The following is a 24,127-nucleotide window of genomic DNA, read 5'->3' as shown; positions in this document are numbered from 1 at the left end:
TCTCCACTACACAGCCTTATAATTTCATTAATCATTTCCCTCCAACTTTTTAAGATGTCCCGTTTCGAAAGAATAAGAGTTTAAAAGGCTTTTCTCTCACTATAAAATATACACAAGTCGCATAATTCACCAAATTATTTTGGATCAGTTTGATCTGGATACTAAATTCGTGAAGATACTTGGTCGGTTATTTATCATTATGAACAATTTAATAATACTAATATGGGTTTTGTCTAATGTTAAAAAAAAAGAGAGAGAATATTATAAACATAAAAAGACAAATAGATGGTGACATGAAGAGAGAGAAAATACATGACAAATTACTCTTGTACCCTTATTTAATTTGAGCCACAAGTTGGCGACAACGTGATGCTTAAGGTCTCGTCTTGGAAAGAAATTATTCATTTTAGAAAGAGGGGAAAGCTGAGTCCAAGATATATTGGACCGTTCAGGATCATAGCCCGTGTAGGAGAAGTGGCTTATAAGCTCAATCTACCTGAAGAACTGGAAGAAATTCACTCTACCTTTCATGTCTCTCAGTTAAGGAAATGCCTCGCTGATGACACTTCTCACGTGCCGTTAATGGACATAAAAGTAGATGAACAGTTGAATTACATCGAGCAACCTATCGAGATAGTTGACCGAAAGGACAAGCAGCTTTGTCACAAGGTCATTCCGTTAGTAAAGGTGATTTGGAAACACCGTAAAGGATCGGATGCAACGTGGGAAGTTGAGGAAGAAATGCGTAAGTTCTATCCTCAGTTGTTTGTGTAATAGATAGGTTTCGGAGACGAAACCTTTTTAATGAGGGAAGACTTGAAACATCCATGTTTTCGGATTTATAAATAAAATCAGTTTTATTTAATCATCATGCGTTGTTACTTAGAATTAATAGAGAATAATAAGATGAAAGGATATGATTAAGGTGGATTATGGGCTTGAGAATAATTATGTGTAACATCTCGGATTTTTCGTATTTGTATTCGTTTAAGTTTAAACCTATTCGGAATGTAATTTGGATCTTTCGAACTATTTAAAACTTGTATTTATTGGTATTTGACTTGGTTTAACTTATTTTATAATTTCATAACTTTCATTTATGCCAAATAGTTCTTAAAAAACTCTTGTAATTAGTTAAAACGGCTTAAATTCGCATTTATAAAAGTATAGGGACTATTTTTGACTCAAATCTCGAAACTTATGCCCCAAGATAAGTTATATAATATTATAACATGTTCATTTTCTTACCTTAAACATTAAAAACGAATTTTTATAATTAATTGGTTTGATTTTGTTATTAATTGATTATTTTGTTTCCTAATTCGTTTTTAGCATGCAAATCACTTATTTTAGGCATAAATCGGGTGACTTAAGCTCCAAGAAAACTAATATAACTAAAATACATGTCCATATACATAACCCCTTGATCAAGAATGAAATTTACAGCTTGTAACATTGATTTAATCATTAAAGGCCCATTCGGTTCTTAAACGAGTAAGTTACCATATTTAGATCGATTTAGTGTATCCTATATAAACATATCATTATTTCTCTACCCCAAATCATCCCTAAACCCTAAAACACTACTCTGACTCATCACCCTCCTCTGACCCTCCTCAAACTCTTTGGTTTTTGCTTATTGGCTGAAGATACGTTCATAACCGGTTGACTTTGCATACGTATGGACCTTTGACTCATCGTTTCTGTTGATTCTTTCACTTTATGGGTAAGTTGTAAACATAGAAATCATTCATATATATTCCCTAGACAATAACCTTCAATCAATTTCGGTGGTTGAAGGGTGTTGACTGGTCAAATCGTTTAAAACTCGTTAAAGGACAAAATAGTCAACTAGTTTGACTTAATGTTTTCTCTTACTTCTGGTCAGATTCAACATTCGGTCCAGAAGACTTTTATTCTCGTAACGAAATTTTAAGGCTACTGACCAAAACCTGACTCCTGACTCGTTGTTCGGATTCTGGTCAGTACCAGCTCACTTAAATCTTAAATATAACATATCTAGAGTTCTAAACGTCCGTTTGGATTGATTTCAGCGGCCACGAGTTTGTTTTTACTTGTATTATCATATCTCAAATATTCAGATTCTGATCGTTTATAAAATTTGACGTGTATTGGACGACTCGCTTATTCGTTAGCTCGTTTAATCACATTTATTAATCGCTTGTCATTAATCTAAGGTGAGTTTGATCATTCCCCTTTTTATATACTATTTTCAAACGTTTTGGGGGACATATGCGTACTTATTCATATTTTCTATCATATATATATCTCAAACAATCGCAAACATGATAATTGTGTGTTGTATCAATTAAATGCTATTTGCTAATTGCTATTTGTTTAAGTGTGTTTGTATTCTATCAAGTCTTGGATTCCCATTAGTATGATCATACGACCGTCTTAGTAACCAGAGCCCGATTCGCTTGGAGAAGGTAAACCGAAAATCTCAGTCATTGTAATCAATGCCCGATTCGCTTGGCAACGATTCATTGGCACACTATCAAGTCTTTGGTTGTGATTTGGTTATATACATGTTTTGTTATGATTTGATTGATTACTATCACATGGTTGGTTTGCGCATTTAACACTTATTATTTATCAATTATCTATAATATATCATATATATTATTTGTTGTGTCAAAATTGGTGATCATCTCACTCAACATGTGTTGTTGACAAACTCCATTTTCTACGCATATGCAGGTTGTTAATATTGAAGATTGAAGTTGGACATGTAGACAAGACTTTAGAATATTATCAAGTTAAACTTTATTTGTGTCACACCCCGAAAACTTTAACTTAACACAGCGGAAGTCTTAACTTTAATTCGTCGGGTTATGACAGACGCCGATAGTCAACAATAATAAACAATTAACAATAAAAGCATCATCTTTTATTATAAGGAAATATTTTACAACATCAGAGTTTACTACACGTGCTAATGCACGGTTTACAACACATCACTTTTGTTCAAACACCCCACGCTCTCATTTCCATGCCACCTCGAAACCTTCACTTTCCTGCAAAGCATATTTAAATAATTTTTGGGTCAACACGAATGTTGGTGAGTTATTCCTGAGAAGAAAAACTTATTATATAAATATAAACAATTTATATATAAACAACACATGAATATAATGGTGTACGGCCATTATACTCCCAATTAAAGACCGATCAAACACGGTACACACAATAACGAAACCCGCATTTTACCTTTAAGCACAAAAAGCGTTAGTTGTAGACTAGCTACGAATACAACGCGTGTATGACTACCAATTTGATAACTCGAAACGTACCATACTCAAAATATTCCCACTTTTAACCCAACGTGAATGGAAGTGGGGAGCGTCACCCCGATAGATCTACCAACATTTCTGTGCCCGCCGTCCGGTTAACAGTTATTTAACCAAATTGATTCATCCCACAATAACGACAATTTGTAGTATAATGCGTTTTCAAAACATATATATATAAATACGAATATAGATATACAATATGCTTTTCGGAGGAAGAACTCACCTTTGATTTCGGGTTTTTGAATAAACGCTCGTTCCTATATTAGTACACGTTCGTTAAATATATATATTCTTATTCTAAAAATCCACACAAGCACATAACGCACAAAGTTTACTACTTATAATCTTATAATTCTATACTTAAAAATATAAACAAGTAATAATCAACTAATAATTGTTTTATTTAATAATTTAATTTAATTATTAAAATCTATTACCTTTAGTTGCTGGAGTGTTTTGGAAAAATTCAAGTTATCATTTTATTTAAAATTTTGACTCTATTATAATCGGTTTTGTCGGTTTTGCCGGTTTCGTCGGTTTTGAGCTTAAAAACGAACCGGTTGCCCTTTTTATGAAACTTTTAGTTTTAAATTATCTAAAACACTTTTTATATGGTTTTTAGTCAAGTTTTATTGGTTTTTCAATAAAAATGTTTTGGTTTTTATTTTATTTCCAATTTCTTAAAAATGCCAATTTTTAACGTTTTCGTGTCGGTTTTCGCGACACGAACCGTGTTGATTTAAGTTTTGCTATTCTTGACTTTTCTTATACTTTAATTTATGTTAAATATAAGAATATTATGACTTTAGGAGCAGTTTTAATTCAGTTCCAAAAACTCATGTCGGTTCACCTTAAAAGTCGAACTTTCCGATCGTTAAAGTCACCGACAAGCTGTTTAAGTCACAATGTCAAAACCAAACCATTTGGTACAGCAAATATACACATAATAACAAATAATATATCATCATATACATGTTTGATCATCTAGCATCAAGTATGCACATAAAACAAATTTTTAACTACACGTGTTCAAGCCTTAGCTTAAGTTTTCAACTATACAATATACATGTTATTTCTTCAATCTCTACAAGGTGTTTATGTACCAAAATTTCCAGATCTTACTAATCCATAGTAACATCTTATTTCATCCCATAATTATCCTTTAACAAACACATTCTTGATTTCTTTAACAATAAAGTTTCTATTATTAGTAAGTAGCAATTTTTCATAACCTCATTATCATACTAACAATCTTTACAATGGAGTTTACTAAAGTAATCCTAACCACAAGTCTTTAATCATCCACACAAGACTATGTTCACTTATCAAATCATTTTGCAAAACATCTTGTACAATTTATAAAGTTTCCTTTATTAGTAAGTTTAACACAAACTCTTGTTTATCTAAGTTATTATGTTTCATGCATCCTAGTACTTCTAGTAGATTTCATTCCTTTCCATATGTCCCATTCAATCACTTAGTTTGTCATTTTCAATCCATATAAAACAAGTATGAGCTTTATGATAAAAATCAAATTTTGTATTACTTGCATGTGTAAGTGACTTTCCATCAAAGTCAAATCCCTACACTTTTGTCAACCCTTTTCCAAGATTCTTTCAACACCATTATTATTATTACTTACAACTTTTTCAAGTAATCAAGTATGTGGGTTTTCAAGATTATCACTTTTCTTTAACCATTTTACCATTTAACAAACTTACAACTCCAATCCATTACCAAAATCAAAATCCATGGTTCTAATGAGTGTTTTTATCCATAATCCATTTCCAATCTTTTGACCATTTTCACATTTACTTCCAATATTAAAACAATACTTAAACTCATTTGTTAAACAAACTCAAGTAACATCCATATGGACAATCTATACAAGCTAAAAATGTAACCATATCAAGTCCTATAATCAACAAAACCCATCTTATGCATTCCTATGTAAACTCACGGCTACATACATACATGCATATATCCATATCATGCTTGCATGTATACTACCAAACATACTAGAATCAAACCTTAAACATCAAATAACAACTAGTATACACAAATCTTTGAAGTGGGTTACCTTGGGTTTCGGATTTGGTGCCTATGGTGGTGATAATGTGTCTTTGGGTTGGCTATAATCCTTCCTTTGGCTTCCTACTTCTTGTATTTTGCTTAAACCTCCACCAAATACCTCATAATCAATTGTTGTGTGTGTAAAAGTTTGAAAATGTGAGATGGTAGGAAGGTGATGGGGTGGCCGGTTATATAAAGGGAGGAAGAGAGGGGTATAGGGTAGTGAGTTGGATGGTAGAGTGTGCATGTGTCCATATTGAAGCTTCTAGGTAATCATTGCATAACTACATGTGTGTTTCTTATTGGTGGGTTTGGGAGGTGGGGTTGGATTGTGTGTGTGTGGAGGCCGAGAGAGATGGGAGAGGGAGAGGGAGAGGTGATTTGAATTTTGGCATTGCTAATAACTAGGTATTAATGTTTAACGTATCTCGTAATTTATCTAGCCAAACGACTTCCGTTTCTAATAATTTTTATCAGACTTTGAGCGAAATTAGATTACAGTCAATGTCTGCCTAAAAACATATTTTTCTGAAAAACTTAATGTCGGGCTCTTACGGTGTCCTCTACTGGCTTTCGGTTACTTATTTTCTAATTTTCGCGATTCGAACCTTCTAAAATTAAGTTTATACACTATCTCTAATATCCTAACATAAAATTTTATTTTTCGAGGTCATCTTGACACGTTTATGAATTTATCCGTTTTGAGATATTACCCGGTGTCAATCTGTACAGTGTCAGCTACACGACAAAATTGAACTTTTTCGGGTTCCATATATTAATATTCAACTAAAATCAAAAACTTTGGCTAAAAATATTATTCCTATATATTTACCTTACTAATTAATACACGATTTCGGTTAATATAATTACCAGATTAGTCTAATTTTTGGCGGTTGTCACATTCACCCATCCTTTTAGAAATTTCGTCCCGAAATTTAGGATGTAGTGCTGGTTTCGGTTTCTTCTGGGAAGAGGTGAGGGTATTTCGCCTTCATTTGATCCTGACGTTCCACGTGAACTCGGGACCAAGTCTTGAATTCCAGCGAACCTTAATAAGCTTAATCCTGTTATGCCTTAGCTTCTGGATTTTCCAGTCCAAGACTTCAACAGGTTCTTCTACAAATCGAAGCTTATTATCAACCCTTATGTCTTCAATAGGAACAATCAGCGATTCGTCAGATAGACATTTCTTCAGATTGGATATGTGAAACACGTCGTGTATTCCACTGAGTTCTGAAGGTAGGTCGAGTCGATAGGCTACCGACCCTACTCGTTCGGTGATTTTGAACGGTCCAACGTAACGTGGACTAAGTTTTCCTCTTTTACCGAATCTGACTATGCCTTTCCAAGGTGATACCTTTAGTAACACTTGGTCTCCTACTTGGAATTCCAACGGTCTCCTGCGATTATCCGCATAACTTTTCTGTCTGTCGGCTGCAGCTTTTAACCTGTCCTTGATTTGAAAGACTCTGTCGGTGGTCTCTTGGACAATTTCAGGACCTGTAAGTTGCTTTTCTCCGACTTCTGCCCAGCAAAGGGGAGATCGACATTTTCTTCCGTACAAGGCTTCAACCGGTGCAGCCTTAATACTGGAATGGTAGCTGTTATTATAAGAGAATTCAGCTAAATGCAGATAAGTATCCCAACTACTTCCGAAGTCAATGATACAGGCTCGCAGCATGTCTTCCAATGTTTGGATAGTTCTTTCGCTTTGACCGTCTGTCTGGGGGTGATAGGCGGTGCTCATATCTAAGCGAGTTCCTAGGGATTCGTGAAGAGATTGCCAAAAACGAGAAACAAATCGACCATCTCTGTCAGAAATGATTGAGACCGGTATTCCATGTTTGGCTACGATCTCTTTCAGATACAGTTGAGTTAACTTCTCCATTCTGTCTTTTTCTCTAATGGGTATAAAATGAGCGGATTTAGTTAATCTATCCACAATTACCCAAATCGCATCATAACTTCGCGGAGTAACTGGCAGTTTGGTTATGAAGTCCATGGTAATATTATCCCATTTCCACTGAGGGATCTCTGGTTGTTGCAGTAGACCAGGCGGTCTTCTATGTTCAGCTTTCACTTTGGAACATGTCAGGCACTTGCTGACATACACAACTCGATTTTGTGTCTAGTGGGTCAAGGTCGACTCGGTTCAATAGCTGGGTCGCCTCAAAATATAACTTGAATAGAAACTTGGGACTTGACCCGATTCTGGGACTCCACCGGCTCATGGATATCCGAACCACCTAAGAATCAAGGGTAGGGGTATTCGGCTCGAACGATGATTTAAATGAACTAAGGGAACTCGACCCAAACTCGGTTCAATAAGGTCATGGATTCAACCCAAACCCCGACTCGCTAAGAAAACATAAACATATGAGTTCATTAATAGATTGTTAACTTATAAAAGTATGAAAACTTAACCCGGTTCGTAACTTATAAAGATTGGCTTCTTAATAATAAAGTTAAAGTTTATCAAACTAATAAAATAAAGTTAAGTTCGTTAAACTAGTATAATTAGTTTGAGAATGGACCAGACCCTAATAATATCTGAGACAGAATGGACCAGACCCTAATAATATCTGAGACGGTAGAAATAAAATAGCTTACGGTATACCATAGGGAATTATGTAAGAAGCTACGTAAGTACGTACGTATGTAAAGAATGTATGAAAGAAGAAATAGTAAGTAAAGTACGGATGCATATCATCGGACACGTATAAGTATGGATATGAATGTAATGCATGTTAATTGATTAACTAGAACTCACTCAGCGTAGCTGACTTTTAGTATGTACGCAGGTGAATAGAATGAGGCAGGTTGCTTGATGGAGACACTTGGCTAATAAAATGAAAACTGGCATCGAAAGAAGATTCACGTCTTGTTTCGTTTATGTTAAGACTTATGTTTTTTTGTTTTAACCAAGTACTCGATGAATGGTTTGAATGTATGACTTTTATATTCTGCAATTTGTTTTAATTAACTCTGATTTCTGAATTATGTGAATGAGTAAATCCAACCCGTGCAAATGTAGGGCACATGGGATCGGGGCCTTACAAAAAAACAAATTATGTTTAATAAAGCTCTTTTCCAAAAGATCCATAGAACTATATATACACATAATTATTTGTAACAAACTCCTTGATCACATTTCACTACATCCCCCAACATTAACCTACAAGGTTAAATCCGTGACCCTACATTACCCTACACACCTTCAGGAGGCTGCTTAATATATTGTATTGGTGGTATTAAGAATTTGTACATGGAAATGTTATAAGTGTAGTTTATTAGTATGCTTCGTCATTTATATTATTTAGATTTATATGTAAAATAAAAAAATAGTTTATTTTGTTTTGAGTATGTTTAAACATGTATTGCGTAGATGGTATTACAAATTGTCTACACATATTATTAGTTTTATGTAGGTTTCAAATTGCTAATACAAATTGCCAGTTTCATTTATTTTCATCACCACGTAACTAATATTCACTTACAAATAACCCATATTTGCCTACACAAATTGTTAGATCATTTTATTTTTACCTACACATAATTCATATATTCCTGCACATAAAACATTGATTAAAAAATAATTAAAATAAAAAAAGTGATTTGTAACTTGCCAATAATTTAGAATGCAATCTTAAATCAATATCGCATGATCTAGTAAATTAGAATGCAATGTTAAATTAACATCGAATGATCTAGTGACAAAAATAAACATAATTGATTCCTTATAATATTAGATGAAATTGTTGTGGTATGAAGAGAAAATAATGAATATTTTTTTATATATAAAAAGAAATTATAAAATAAAAGTAACGTCATTCATAGAATCAAACATAAAAGAATTCTAATGTACTTTTAAATTAGATTAACACATAATTAAATTCAATAAAAGAATAAACCGAAACTTCCAAGAACTCAACAATTCCCAATTTTACGTAACACATTTTACAGTTTTACCTTTTTTCTTAAAAAACTAATTGAATCAATGAGCCAATTAATTGCAAAACTGTCAAAACAAATATAGGCCATAAATCAACGGTTATAATTACCAGCGGTTATATATATATATATACACAGAGAGAGAGAGGAGATTTCAAATGAGAACCTTTTTGAGTTTTAAGAACTCGAAAGAACTCAATGTAACATTTTTTTAATATTTTTTACACATGTGTAACATATGCATGTTACATATACGTAAAAAAATTACAGAATTTTTTACGCACCGGGTTGACTTTTTACATATGCGTAACGGACGTAAAAATTAGTGTAATCACTTACATCTTTATTATCTCTTTTACTTTGACTTTTTAATCAGATTTAATCTCAACCACATCATCTAATCCATTTAATTAAATATATGGCCAAGAATGGAGTTTTTAAGTTCTTAAAACTCAACATGTTTTCAAAATATCCCTCCAATATATATATATATATATATATATATATATATATATATATATAATCTACATGGAAATACATCTATCCTACATATGCGTACATTAAATATTAATAAAAATATGCAATCTACATAAAAAAAACATAAACCTACACTTATATTTCAGCATCAGTAATTATATATACCCTATACAAGTGTATTTAATATTAACAAAAATATTTAAAGGTTGTATTTTAAAATACAAATGAGTAGATTTTATATATACCCTTATATTTCAGCATCAGTAATTATATATACCCTATACAAGTGTATTTAATATTAACAAAAATATTTAAAGGTTGTATTTTAAAATACAAATGAGTAGATTTTATATATTTTCATGTAGCTTATATATACTTGTTAATAAAAATAATTATAAAAATAAATTATATGTTTTTATATTTTTAATTATTATAGTTTAATTTGTTAGATTAACTAAAGAAATAATTATAATGGTTTTATCTTATTATTTTTTCTTTTTTAATTATTTGAGTTTGATTAGTTATGTTAATTGAAGAAAGAAACTAATGGTTTATAAGTAGTTGTATTAATTGAATAGAGAAGATATTAAATGCTGTAATTTAAGCATTTTTATTTATTTTTAAACATTTAAAACATACAATTAAATAAGTAATTCATATGACACTAATATTATTTTTCGCATAAACTTAAATACATATATGTATTTATTTCATTAAACACATGTAGTGGCTGAATTCCCAATCAAGTGGTTTTTTAAAATATTTATATATTTTTTAAAAACGTTATGTAGTTTTGTTAACATAATTCTTTGGTCTACTTTCTATTGAAAAATAAAATTCACTCAAAGTTGAGTCTTCCTTTTAAAATTACAAAACAAGAAACTACTTTATTTTGGATATAACTAGATGGAATTTAGATGAATTTAAATTTAATTATTTTCATTAGCTTATCGATTTTCATTTTTATAATTTAACTCAACATCACATTCCTTTAAATTTATCTAGCCTAGCACATTAGATTCTTTATCTCTATTTTTATCTCGCTGGGAGCATTCTTAGCCCTTTCTCTATTCTTATTAATATGGTTACATTAAAAATTACGACATTTTCTATCCTGCTCAATTAAATAATAATTTTTTATACACTTATCATATATTATCTCTACTCCACTCACAATCACTTTCGTAAAATATCAAAAAACTATACGTTGTGAACAATGTAACCCTAAATTTAACTTTCACACATAACATTTTCTCTCTTCTTTTCTCATAACTACTCATAACCATACCATTTAATTTAGAAAATTCACTCACATAATTAGAGGGCACGGGTTGAGAATGCTTTTACGAACACTTACTTAATTATTTTTTTCTTTTTCTTATACACCACATATATTTATAGAGACGATAGTACATATACTATTTATTAATTTCTAAATTATATAAATAGAGATGAAGATGTTAAAGCTAATGGAGATGCAAAATTTTGAAAATTTATACATTTCAGAGATGAAAATAGATATAGAAGTTGATGTGAATGCTCTAATCCAAGGATGGATGCTTCCTACCCTATACGTTTTTACTCTCACAACTGAAAATTATCTGTGAGCTCGTAATAGACAAAACAAACAATATTATTGGTATGAAACACCAAATCTTACATTAAGTCACCTATATTTTTGTTCACCAAAGTTCCCATTGTTATTCATTGCATTCAAAACTATAAGGCATCGCAAAGGCTTATCAAGAGGAAATGTTTATATGGGATTCGGGAAAACTACAAATGCGAAACGCTTCCAAGTCTAGCGGAATATGAAAGGAGTTGGTACGCTAAAAGCCATCCGTTGTTCAAAATAGCTCACAATGGAACACGTAGTTTACTTTTAGGTTTGAAGTTTCCTATTGAGTCAGGAGTCTAGTAAACCACTTCTAGATGTTAATAGAGATATGGCTATTCTAAGCCAAACAGGAAAAGTAACAAGCGTCATCTATCCCTTAATCTTCTGATCATGAAGAAAGCGTTCATAGTTTCAACGCTGATAACAGTTTCAATTGCAATTTCAAGAATAAGTTAGTAATCCAAGGTTGTAATTTCAAGAATTTCTAAGTCTATGGACCAAAAGAATTCTATGGCGACCAAGGTGTCATATCAGCATTACGATGGCTTGAGGAGATCGAGTCCATTGTCATCATAAGTCAATGTACTGAGATTCAAAAGATTCTGTACGCGTCTCAGCTATTCAAAAGAAAAGCTCTAAAATGGTAGAACACTCTAATTATGTCGAAGGGTAGAGAAACCTTGTACCAAATGGGATGGGAAGCATTCAAAGAGCTTGTAATACGAAAGTTCTGTCCCATGCATGAAACTGATCTTATTCAAACCAAGTTTTTAAATCACAAAGTGGAAGGCACAAATCTAAGGGAATACAATACTAAGTTTCATGAGTATTGTAGACTGGTACCACACATGGTAACACCTTAATACAACAAAGTGACCCGATACATCTGGGGATAGCCTCGGGAGATTAGAGACATGGTGAGATCCCATTTACCTCAAGCTGCTGATTCAGCTATGGAAGTGGCTGGTTATCTCATGTATGGTCTTATCAGAAACCAAGAAGAAGATAAGAATGATAAGAGAAAGGAAAAAGAAACCGAGGTAAAGAGAATGAATAAACATAAAGAAAAGACGGAAGTGTCATTTAAATTCACAAGACCAATATGCTCGAATTGTGAAAGGAGACACCATGGGAGATGTCTGAGATCAACTAACACTCCCAAAACTAATCCACTTGTTACATGTACCTTCTGCGAGAAAATTGGTCATTCTGAAGATGATTGTAGAAGAAAGACGGTTGTATGTTTCAACTGTGGAGAAAATGGGCATTTCAGCACAGAATACCCGAAGAAAACAAATAATGCAAGTGGAAGCAGAGCTAAGAAAGGAAATGCCAGAAAAAATATGTTAAACATATAAGAAGCATCTGGCAATCAAGAATAGAAGTAGATAAGAGTATGCCAAATGAATGATCAAGATTCCAATGCATTAGAAATAACTAATGTTTAGTTGGCTTTTATAAATTGCTTGTAACCTCGTTTTAAAACGAGAAGTTTTGTAACAGTAATAGGGTCTTTAAATCCCTAACGTAAATAAAGAAAGATATTAGCATACAGATCGTGTCTCTGTACAAGAATGCTATTTTTCATTAAAGAGACAAATTCGAAATTATTCGAAATATAAAAGGTTGTATAGTTAATATAGCCCATCATCTATAAAAAGATGAAATAAAGATAAGAATGCATTCAGGAGTATATCTTTATTCAAAGAAAATCAATTAAGTGAACTTTGAAAGTTCAAAGAAATGATCGTTCGATATAAATGGAAGGAATCCGCCAAGATTGTAAAGCAAAGGATATTATAACTCAAGTATGAGTATCTTGAAAGTTAACAAGATGAATAAACTAAAAGGATCCAATAGATAGAATCCGAGAGGCATTTTGGTTAAAATCAAGAAATGTTTAGAATACAAAAGATAAAGTAAATAATTAAACACAACTGGCCACTGTGTTTAGCAATTTATAGTTACTTATGATATTCTGAATCGACTGATAATAGCAATTAAGATGCCAGTTAGAGTTAAACTCGAGAATCAGATTCGAGAGAATCTAATCATCCAAACCTAAGTCAACGAATCTAGAGGACGAGATTCATTTCAAGGTGGGGAGGATGTAACATCCTAGAAAATCCCATATTTATTTTGGACTAAAAATATCAATCTTGAAAGTTGAAGAATTAAGAATATTCTTACAAGTAAAAGAGAAAGAAAAGAGATAAGAAAAACAAAGCATCTCATGTTAAGGAAATGAGAAAAATTCCATCCCACATGGAAAGATGGAAGAAAATGGAAGCATTCCACATGGATATAAATAAGAATGGGAACTTTCATCCCATATGAAAAGAAGAAAAGAAATGGAAGCTTTTTATGAGGAAAAGAGTTTCCATGGTAATGTTCTTATGTGACTAACCACTCTCCCTTCGCACTCTCCGCTCACACGCACGGACACGAACTCGGGCGATGGGCGTAATGTGGCGTTTTGATGGCGCACTTTTCACTTCGCACGCTCGCATCGCCGCATAAGGGCCGCTTTAGTATTTTTGGATAGTACAAGGACTGAAAGTGAAAATATGAAATTTATTCCTTCGCGCAAGGATCAGGCTTCAAGTCTTTGCGCTACGTGAAAGACAAAATACATTAAAACGACATGGTAGGCTTCGCGCTATGCGAAGTATTCCTTCACGCGACGCGAAGTAGCAAATTTGCATTCGTGACACTTGTAGACACGTGGCGGCACGTGGCAACCCTACCGATGACTCAGCAAACCTAAGGTCGGTTCGCGCGACGCGAACCGCCATACTCTTTATCCTTCGCGCTACGCGAAGAAGTCCAAAAGTTACTATAAATAGCAAGGACTACGACACACTCCAAATCACATCAATCACATCACAATTCATACGTATAGCCTCGTTTTGCGTGCCGATTCTCGTAGTACGTGCCAAGCCCTAAGGTTCTGACGGTTTAAGCCTCAATACGCGATAGAGAGCAGAAGTGTTGCCCGTACAAGCTTAGGCATATAAACTCCGAATACCCATATAAGGTAGGGATTCTGCCTAAGTTATTATTTTATTATTATGCTTGGTTTAGACCATAGTCAGAGGTATAGCCCAAACCTTGATCAGAAATATTTTTTCAAACGATTATGCATACAAAGGTTATAGTTAAAATAATGTTTCTTTATGATTAAGAAACTTAAGCTTTTATGTAAGATTAGAAACGTAAGATTATATATATAAAGATTATAGTTGTTCAATGTTTCTTTTTGAAAAAGAAACCAATCAATAGATGTTTCTTCATGAAGAAGAAACTCGATCAGCACATGATTTGTAAATAAATGAAAAGACTACGGGTCTAAATATTTTATTTTAACAAATGATCAGTCAAGGTTTAAAGCTATCAAAACCAGATTAAAGGTCTGTAGCTGGATCAAGAGAAGATCCGGGTATTTATACAAACCTATTTAATTATAGGTCAATCATCATTTATAAAGGTTTTCAAACGAGATCACTACATCATTCAGAAAAGATAATCACAGGTGAATACGTTAAACCTTTTACAGTCAGTCATTAAGATAAACGGGTTGTTTATCTTAACAAGTCAGTTAAAATGTTTATATGAGATTACGTGATCTCTTAAATCAAGGGATTACGTGATCCCTAAGTCACAAGGTACAGAATAAAAGCAACTCAGACCGAGTACACATGTGTCTGGATCCAAACATATCTGTTAACCTATCAATCAAGGCTACATGGCCGCAGGCTAACAGACATAACAAAAGTTCTCCAATGGGCATCAGTTTTTGGAGAACCATAATTGTGTTTATATGGCAATGGCACTAGTTCCCAGAAATAAGAGACGTTTCTGCTGAGTTTGTTCAAGAAAACTATCTTGTTAGTCAAAGATTTTATAAACATTTTCAGAGTCAACGATTCACCAGCATATCACTGACGTATTCCCCCCCCCCCACATTACAGGAAAGCAAAGCATAGTACAGATAGCAAGGAATTAGAATCATTCATGGAGTTAGATGCTCGCTTATGGAGATGGCTCAGTTTTTAATCATAAAATATTAAAAATCAAGATTTAATAAGGTTTGTAAATCAACTACTCGGATATTTATTATCCGTGAAGTTTTCTAAATAAATTAATATTTTATTATAACCAAAGACTTCCGCTAATAACCCGCAAATATGATATATTTACAAAACAGGTACCAACTACGGGTGTCACGCCTAGGCCATAAGTCGTGGTGTGACAATTTTTAACATAACTTGCATAGTTTAATAAAAAAATTACCTATTTTAAAGATTAAAACTTTCTGTTAACTTTATATTTTAAATTTACATATTTTAATATATAATTAATATTCACAAAATTTATTTTATAAATGTAAATTCACCCGCAAGTCTTAGTTAAAAGCTGATGTACGTTAACGAATGTAAAAAATGCAATTGATGTATTTACATTTTTTAAGCCATGTAATTGATGTACATTAACGAATGCAAAAAAGTAAATAACATATTTTGACCCTCAATAAGTTGTTGGTTCCGCCTTACATGTAACATTAAAATAAAAAGTTCCTAATAACATAATAAAGGTGTGACATTGTTTATTAAATGTTAAATACATTTAAAAAAACTTTGTAAATAAATTAGTAAAAGTCATGTAACATTTAAAAGATCGGTTTTTTATATCTTTATATTTTGTGGAAATTTTAATGTTTTAGAAGTAATAACATTCAAAGGAAAAGATTTCTTATGTCTTTTTATTTGTTAACTTTAATATTTTAGAAGTAATACATTATAATATGTTGTAAATTTGTTTAAAAATAGTGATTTATGAAGAAATATAAAATAAAAGGTGTTTGAGTATACTTTTGAATTGAACTTTGAACTTTCAGGAGTGTCAATTCAAAACATAGAAGAAAGAATTTTTTGTATGATTTTATTGTCCCTGGCTGTACTTTTTATTAGTATTATATTACATATATTCATTAAATAAGATAGTTTACTCTGGATCATAGATGAATATTAATGAATGGTTAAGATTTAGTTTTTAGGGCTATCTCACGAAGAGTGGGTTTTCATAATATCCATAACCTATATATATATAGGGTATGGTTAGAATAAAAACTCAGTTGACTTGTAAAAACCCTGAAAACTCCACCGTAGTCGTTGATTAAAATTGATTCACGGTTGAGATTATAAACTTGGTTGAATTTAATAAAGATGGTATTATAATAAGTTAAAGTACATTAAAGGGTACTTTGGGAAAACAAAAATACTCAGATGTGTGGTTCGCCAACTGTCACCATCACCATACTCAGATGTCCCGGCGGTTTCATTCGCCACGCTGTAGGTGGTTCACAAGCTAATAGAATAAAATCCAGAGTTAGTAGCCGGATAATTGTAACTGACTCGAATGAGTTTGAATCGATGGTTAGAGTTGAATTAAACGGAGATGGAACTAAATTTAGGGTTTCCCAATCTAATACAACGACAATTTTGTACTTGTCGGAGGACAGTCTGAGAAAAAGATCTGAACTTTTGGCTTTGTGGTTGCCGGAAAAATACGCAATGAGACAATGGCGTTTCAGAGATCCCCAGCCTTGAACTGATGGGCGATTTTACCCCACCTGAAACCTGCAAATCAATTATTAATGGCCAAACACTAACCCATATAACATAAAACAGAATTGGCAGTTCTCAAAAGTTGAAAGAACACCCACTTTTTCTTTGTGGTTATGAGATTAAATTTAGACTTAAATAACCTGCAAAAATTTACAATGGCCCTCAAATTAATTGGTTTGATCGTCCTTCAGTTAAACTGGATCGACTATGAACTGGGGCATTCGCCTCCTTCTTCAGTAGCGTAGTTCGCGACTTGACGGGAGATGAACGAGGTGAAATACTCGTGAAGGGGTGTTGGGCAGTTGTGGGCGGAGTTCTTGGACCGCTTAGGTACCTGATGGAGAAGAAAGGGTGATGTAGGTCCCACTTGAGTTCAAGTATTAAAGAAAGTAAAATGACCAGAATATCCCTTACTTACCCATTAAAATTAACAGGTTAGTGATTTGGACGTAATTGGCAAGAAGTTGGAAACGTGGATGGCTCATACGCACAAAAAACAAAAAAATTTTAGACTAAAGTTGCATTATTGATCAAACCACAGGGACGAAAATGACACTTTACTCTATATATATGATTGATTTCTTTCGAGAACCCCTTTGAGCTTTAAGAACTCGAAAGAACTCAACGTAACATTTTTTTTTGGAATTTTTTTACACATGTAATAATATATGTATGTTACATGTACGTAGAAAAATTACAAAATTTTTTACGCACCGAGTCGACTTTTTAGATTAACGGACGTTTAAATTAGTGTAATCATTGAACATCTTTATTCTCTCTCCTACTTAATTTTTTAATCACATTTAATCTCAACCACATAATCTAATATATTTAATTAAATATGTGGTTAAAAATGAGATTCTTAAGTTTTTAAAACTCAACAAAGTTCTCAAATTATCCCTCCATATATATATATATATATATATGGGAGATTTCAAATGAGAACCCTTTTGAGTTTTAAGAATTCGAAAGAACTCAGTGTAACGATTTTTTTTTTCGAATTTTTTACACATGCGTAATATATGTAGGTTACATACACGTAAAAAAATTACAGAATTTTTTACGCACCGAGTCGACATCTTACACATGTGTAACAGACGTAAAGTTAGTGTAATCAGTTACATATTTATTCTCTCTCATACTTTGATTTTTTTGCCAGATTTAATCTCAACTACATATTCCAATTCATTTAATTAAATGTGTGGTCTAGAATGGGAGTTCTTAAGTTCTTACAACTCAACATGGTTTTCAAAATATCCTTCCTCTCTCTCTCTCTATATATATATATAGGGGAAGTATAGAATGAAAACCCATTTGAGTTGTGAAAATCCGTAAAAACCCTATGTAACATCGTTTTTTTTGCACTCGTAATATATGTTGAAACATTTAATACGTACAAAACATCGAAACAAAATTTTTTTGCTATTTTTTAACATTTGTTTTACAAATTTTTATATATGTTTTCAGGAGAGAGAAAAAATTATATATATATTTACATTTTTTATTAACTTTAAATGTGGACCACAAAATTTAAACTTTAATTAACTACATGTGGTTGAGAATGCATTTCTAAAGTTTTCACAAGTCAAGTGGGTTTTTATTTTAACGTAACCTGTTAAGAATAACATAGACCTAGACACCCGGGATTACCATGCCAAATGAATCACCCTTCCGCCCAAAGAACAAAACATGTTGGCATCCAAAAGAAAACCCACAACTAAGAAAACCATCTGGCATGAAGACCCAAAACAAATTTCTCATGGTGAGACTCAAACCCACAAACTTCAATCATATAAGTCAAGTCATGGCTTGACGATTGGCATTTGGTGGAATCTACAATAATTAACAAGCTTCTTTCAATTGAATGACTTAATTCCCTACATGAGAAGACATGGTGGACTTGTTGGCTCACACTTTGGTTAATAGTCGATCACTTGGAATCATGGACTAAAGGCTTTCAATTTCGTCAATCTAAATCACTTTTACATGAGCACCACCAAAATCCGAAAGCATTTTCAATAGAATTATGTCAAAAGTTCATGGAGATACCCACATTCCCACAAATAGAAGAATTCAAATGGAAACCAGATGATACATTGGTTTGTTTAAAACATTCTTGCAATGACACTCCTATATATAATTTAATGCCTACACTTTAAGACCTAAATATTAACAGTAACTATATATATCACATATAAAAGTCGGATCATTCCATCTGCTATTATCTTTTCATGCACGTAAGACAATTAAAAATTTTCTTTTAGAAAGAAAAAGAATGTTAACATTACTGTATAAGTATTATCTTCGGTGAGGGATACGTGAATTTTTTTATGTTGGCAAAACATAAATCAGTCAAATGGGCAAAACATAAAGAAATTAATCGGTTAAATACACCAAATAATGATAATTTATTTGGCTAAATTTGCTAAACGAAACCGTATATCTCCACCAATTTTGATAGTTTTCATAAAATATGGGTTGAAAATGGGGAGTTTTCACCGAATTTGGAGAGAGAAAGAAAAAGGTAGGGCAACTAATAACTCAGTCCATGCTTGCCATTAGTAGGCCAACCACTAACACAGTTATTGCTGATTGCCCGGCCAATAATATATAAATCTGTTACCTCTCGTGACTAGTTACTACCACTAGCAGCCGTTGCTGATCAGCTGTTACTACTCGTGAGTTTCAATTGATCAGTTACAGTTTTTTAAGGTTAGTATGACAATCGGTTCCAATCGATGCTTACTTTCTATACAACTTCCATCAACAGTGGAAACCCCAAAGTTACGTACTTTTGATGATCCGCTCATTAGAACCAACAAGATGCTGTCCACTGGAACCTCTGGTCACTAGGAGGCTTCGTCCACTGTAACCATCGTGTTTGAACGTGCACAATAAGAAAGTATGTTGGGCCCATGAGTAGAATTATGAGAATAACTTAAGTAAAGGGTTCATGAGCATGAAAGTTTTAACATAAACAACTGTTCTAACGCTTTATAATGGAAATAAAGGATATGCATTTAGTAGAAAAAATAAAAATTAGACGAAGTAACCAACGGAAATTATGAACAAAGTCCGATCTTCATATATTTGTTAAGTTTTATTGTAATTATCACTGCAATTATCAGGAGATATGATTTGATTTATTACGTTCTTAATTCTCTCCATTGTATTTTCATTAGGCTTCCTTTATAAATAATTTTTTTTGTAGTATTATAAGAAGTTGATTAATAACACATAATAACAAATAGGTTATGCTCAATGTGTACACATACACACACAATAATCATTCAAGACATGCGAAGTGAACGAACAAGAAAAGAAAATCGCATGATGACATTTTCGTAATTACTTTAATTAAAATAATATCCTACAACAAAAGTATAAGTTGAGTAATAATAGTTACGCGTCAGTTTACAAGTAACGTAATTATTATTACTTCATTTTTTATACAGTAATTATTATCACGCTACAACAAATACAATTATTACGCTATAATAAAATAGTAGAGTAATAATAACCATGTTACATGTAAAATTTAACTTAAATTATTTATTACTCCAGTTGCAATTTTTTCTAATATACATTACTCTATTTAGAGTACTTACGAAAATAGCATCGAAAGTTTTATTGTTGACTTCGTCTGCGTTTTATGATAATTTTGAACGTTAACCATACCTGAATATATTATTTGGTTAATAGTAGAATAGATAAGAGTGAATTCCTTTATAGTTATTTAATATCTATTATCGCTGATAAAAATTAATTACAGATTGATTTGCTATTTTCACTTGGCCAATAGAATTTTAGATTTTTAATTTTATTAATGCTAATTTTTTTAGATCTTCAATTCCTTACTGCGTTCATATATTAGGCATTTATCAGGAAGCATAAACCATTATTGTTTCATGGTTAGTTGTTGTCTTAATGTCTTCAATCCTTATTGCGTGCATATATTAGGCATGTAACTTTTGGTTATTGTTTCCCGGCTTGGAAAAAAATTATAACCGTGTGTAAATTGAGTGTGTTACGTTTATAAAAAGCCGCGATGACTGCATGAAGATTTTACAGCAGATCTCTCCTTACACTATGCTGATCACTCAGTGAAAGGCTCGAAAATTGCTAACTCGATCATGATCGGTCTTTGCCGTTACCAGTAAGTGTGTGTGTATGCTCATCACATGCCATCAACGTATCTATCCCTCGACCTTTGTATTAATATACTTAATCAAGAAACCTTCTTTTATTTGGTGACAACAACATAAGAAACTCACAGCAATATACAGACATGAAAGAAGAATTAAAATTTGTTAAAAATGACCAGATCCTTACTTGAGATATCTTTTTTTCTTTTTGAAATTTTCTGTTGATAGGACTTATATATATACGGAACCATATTTAATATAAATATTTGCTAAGGTTCCTTAAATAGGACGATAAAGTTGATTTAGCTAAGACGAAATTATAATCTCATGAGCATGAAGACATCGTATGAAGACGAAACAACAAAAACACAGCTCTTTAAATAGAAATCGTTAGGAAATCTTAATATTAATATTCTTGTATCCTTTACAGAAGAGACAGAGATATATGCATACAAATATATCTTGGTATTCCTTAACAAGAAATTATAAAAATAATAATACACAAAACAAACATATGAACAAGATAAATTAATTTATTGGATATTTGCAACTATCACACCAGATAGCTAGCTAGCATTTAACGTACATATGCATACAGGTTCATTGGGTTCACCGAAATTATGAAACGATCATTAGCCAGATACCTCAAGGTGCTTCCATTTGTTTGTGATGGTGTTAATGTAAGCAGAAGCTTTGCTGTCAATACGAGGATCAGCCCAACGTCCAGCTCGGTCTTGATCACTTGGATACACTTTGTATGCTTTCATCGAGTCATCCCACGTATCGCGTCTCCCCCCTCTTTTGCTCTTCTTGTTATTGAATATGCCAAAGAAAGAAAAAAATGATTTCTTCTGAGATTTCTGTCCTCCCATTTCTTTGAAAGATAAGAAGATTATAGTTTGTGAAAGGAGAAGTGGTAGGTGATTAGTTTGTTGCTGGCTGTGAATGCACAATTGGGTGTGACCAATTTTATAGAGGGGGTGTCACCTTTATTATGGAGGAGTGAGTTTAAGGCAAATGAGAATCTTGGTATACTTGGTTGGGATCTAAAAATGTAGAATAAATTGCATGGTGCACCAAAAAGATTTTTTATTGATTGACTATAGGGTAGGTAACAACTTAGGCACAGAACATGTTATGACAACCTCTCTTTTCAATGTTGAATTGTAAAACCATGTGTTTTTGTTTTTGCCGTGTAATTGTTGTTTTCTCAGGAGCTAAAGTTAAGCTAGCTTTATTAGATTGGTTCCGATATCCTTGTAAGTTCCACGACGGATCTTTGAATGTGATATCAGTATACTTGAAGATTAGGCGGAAATTAATCTCAAGCCGATTCTATGTAATACACAATACATCACGTTAAACCAATATAAGAACACAATAAACACAGTAAAGATGCTTCAAAACACACGTATATTATACGTCGGGTGCTTAAGCCCTTAATCACTTACACGGTTGAAAATACAATGGATGAACAACCCTAAACCGTTAACATATGTTCTATATATATTCTACCAACTAAGCCCAAACATAACTAAAGCCCATCGAGATCAATATATCTCAGTTTATGATCAAAGCCCAAATCAGCAAAACATAAACCATAAATTATGACCCAACAATCTCCCCCTTGGTTTATTACTTTATTCATGTTCAAGGATATCTGCATTTGCCGCGTCAAGAGCACATGCCCACAGACCTTCACGAATAATTTCTCCTATCATGCTAGTGTATTCCTTAGCAGCTAGTTCGTACAGTGGCTCTGCAGTTATCTGAAATTGGCTGAGCGTTTTGAGATCCTTCTCTCCAAACTTCAGTAAATCCTTAGGATCAACAAGACGATATTGACTCTTGTTTAATCTTATAATAACAGTAGCCGTCACACCTTCATATGTCCAAAACATCATTTCATCAAGAGCTCCCTTAGGAAACCTTTTAGTGATCGGAATTGATTTTAGCTTGTCCGTCGGTGGCCACATAACATTTACCATGGTCTTGTTAGTATAAGGGTCACGAACACCCTTAGCCTTCTTTAGGAAAGATTTGGCTGTAGTCATATCTGGAAAACCACGTTCCGCTTGAGAAATCAAGAATGTATGAAAATTGTTCGCCTTTGAATCATTGTTTGAATTATGAAACGCAGCATGAGACAAATCAATCAAATCCACCTTCGTCCAAGATCCAAACCTTTTCATTTTATCATAGTACTAGGTGCCGCCGGACTTCCGTTTAACCCACCACATTCTTTTATCCACATCATAGCCCCACGAAAGAACTCCAGATCGGTCACCGTACTTATCTGAGAAGCCCTTTTGTAGGTTCACAACAATTTTTTCTGGATGATCAGATGACACGACATGCTGATTTGAATTCTTCCTAATAAGCATCTTCTTCTTCATTAGTCTCTCCTTTTTTTCATCTATCTTTGGTGGATCAGACAAATATTTCTCCATACCAGTAGAAGAGTTAATGTTTGAAGCCGGGCGCTTATCATGTTCAATATCTGCCGAGCTTCTAAATTCATCTCCAAATTTCTTAATAAGCTTTTGCTGGAGATCTAGATACATCGCAATAAGACCACCCATGTTAGCTTGAAGTTCTAAAATCTTTGAATCTTTATCAATGTGACTCTCTTCAAGTTCTTTAATGCGAACATCCTTTACAAATGAGTCTTGTTCAAGTTCGAATACTCTATGTTGTAGGGCATGAATGTCAACCAGATCAGCTTCTAGAGCAATACCCTTGCCCCTATCTTGAAGAAACTTGTCTTGCATAGCCAAAATATGTGTCACTTTATCGGTAGCACTTGAGCTTCCTTCACCAATCGGATTGGATGATCCCGATGGTTCAGTGTGGGGATAGACATCAGTTTCAAAATCAAATATACCAGTAATGTCTTCCATGATTGGTTCTTGAGGGGTTGGA

The 24,127-nt window shown here is 32.9% G+C and overlaps 1 protein-coding gene across 1 annotated transcript; it reads left to right on the top strand.

Annotated features, from left to right (window-relative positions):
* The first annotated feature begins 369 nt into the window (after window positions 1-369).
* LOC143587236 (uncharacterized) lies at window positions 370-774 on the top strand. Its single transcript, XM_077068583.1, has one exon. The coding sequence runs from the start codon at window positions 370-372 to the stop codon at window positions 772-774; it is 405 nt and encodes a 134-aa protein (XP_076924698.1).
* The last annotated feature ends 23,353 nt before the right edge of the window (window positions 775-24,127 follow it).

This window comes from Bidens hawaiensis, unplaced genomic scaffold (assembly GCF_021521415.1).
Source record: "Bidens hawaiensis isolate Kalapana, Puna unplaced genomic scaffold, B.hawaiensis_p1.1 tig00035392_1, whole genome shotgun sequence".
Classification (NCBI taxonomy): Eukaryota; Viridiplantae; Streptophyta; class Magnoliopsida; order Asterales; family Asteraceae; genus Bidens; species Bidens hawaiensis.
This window is presented reverse-complemented; position numbering and strand designations above follow the sequence as displayed.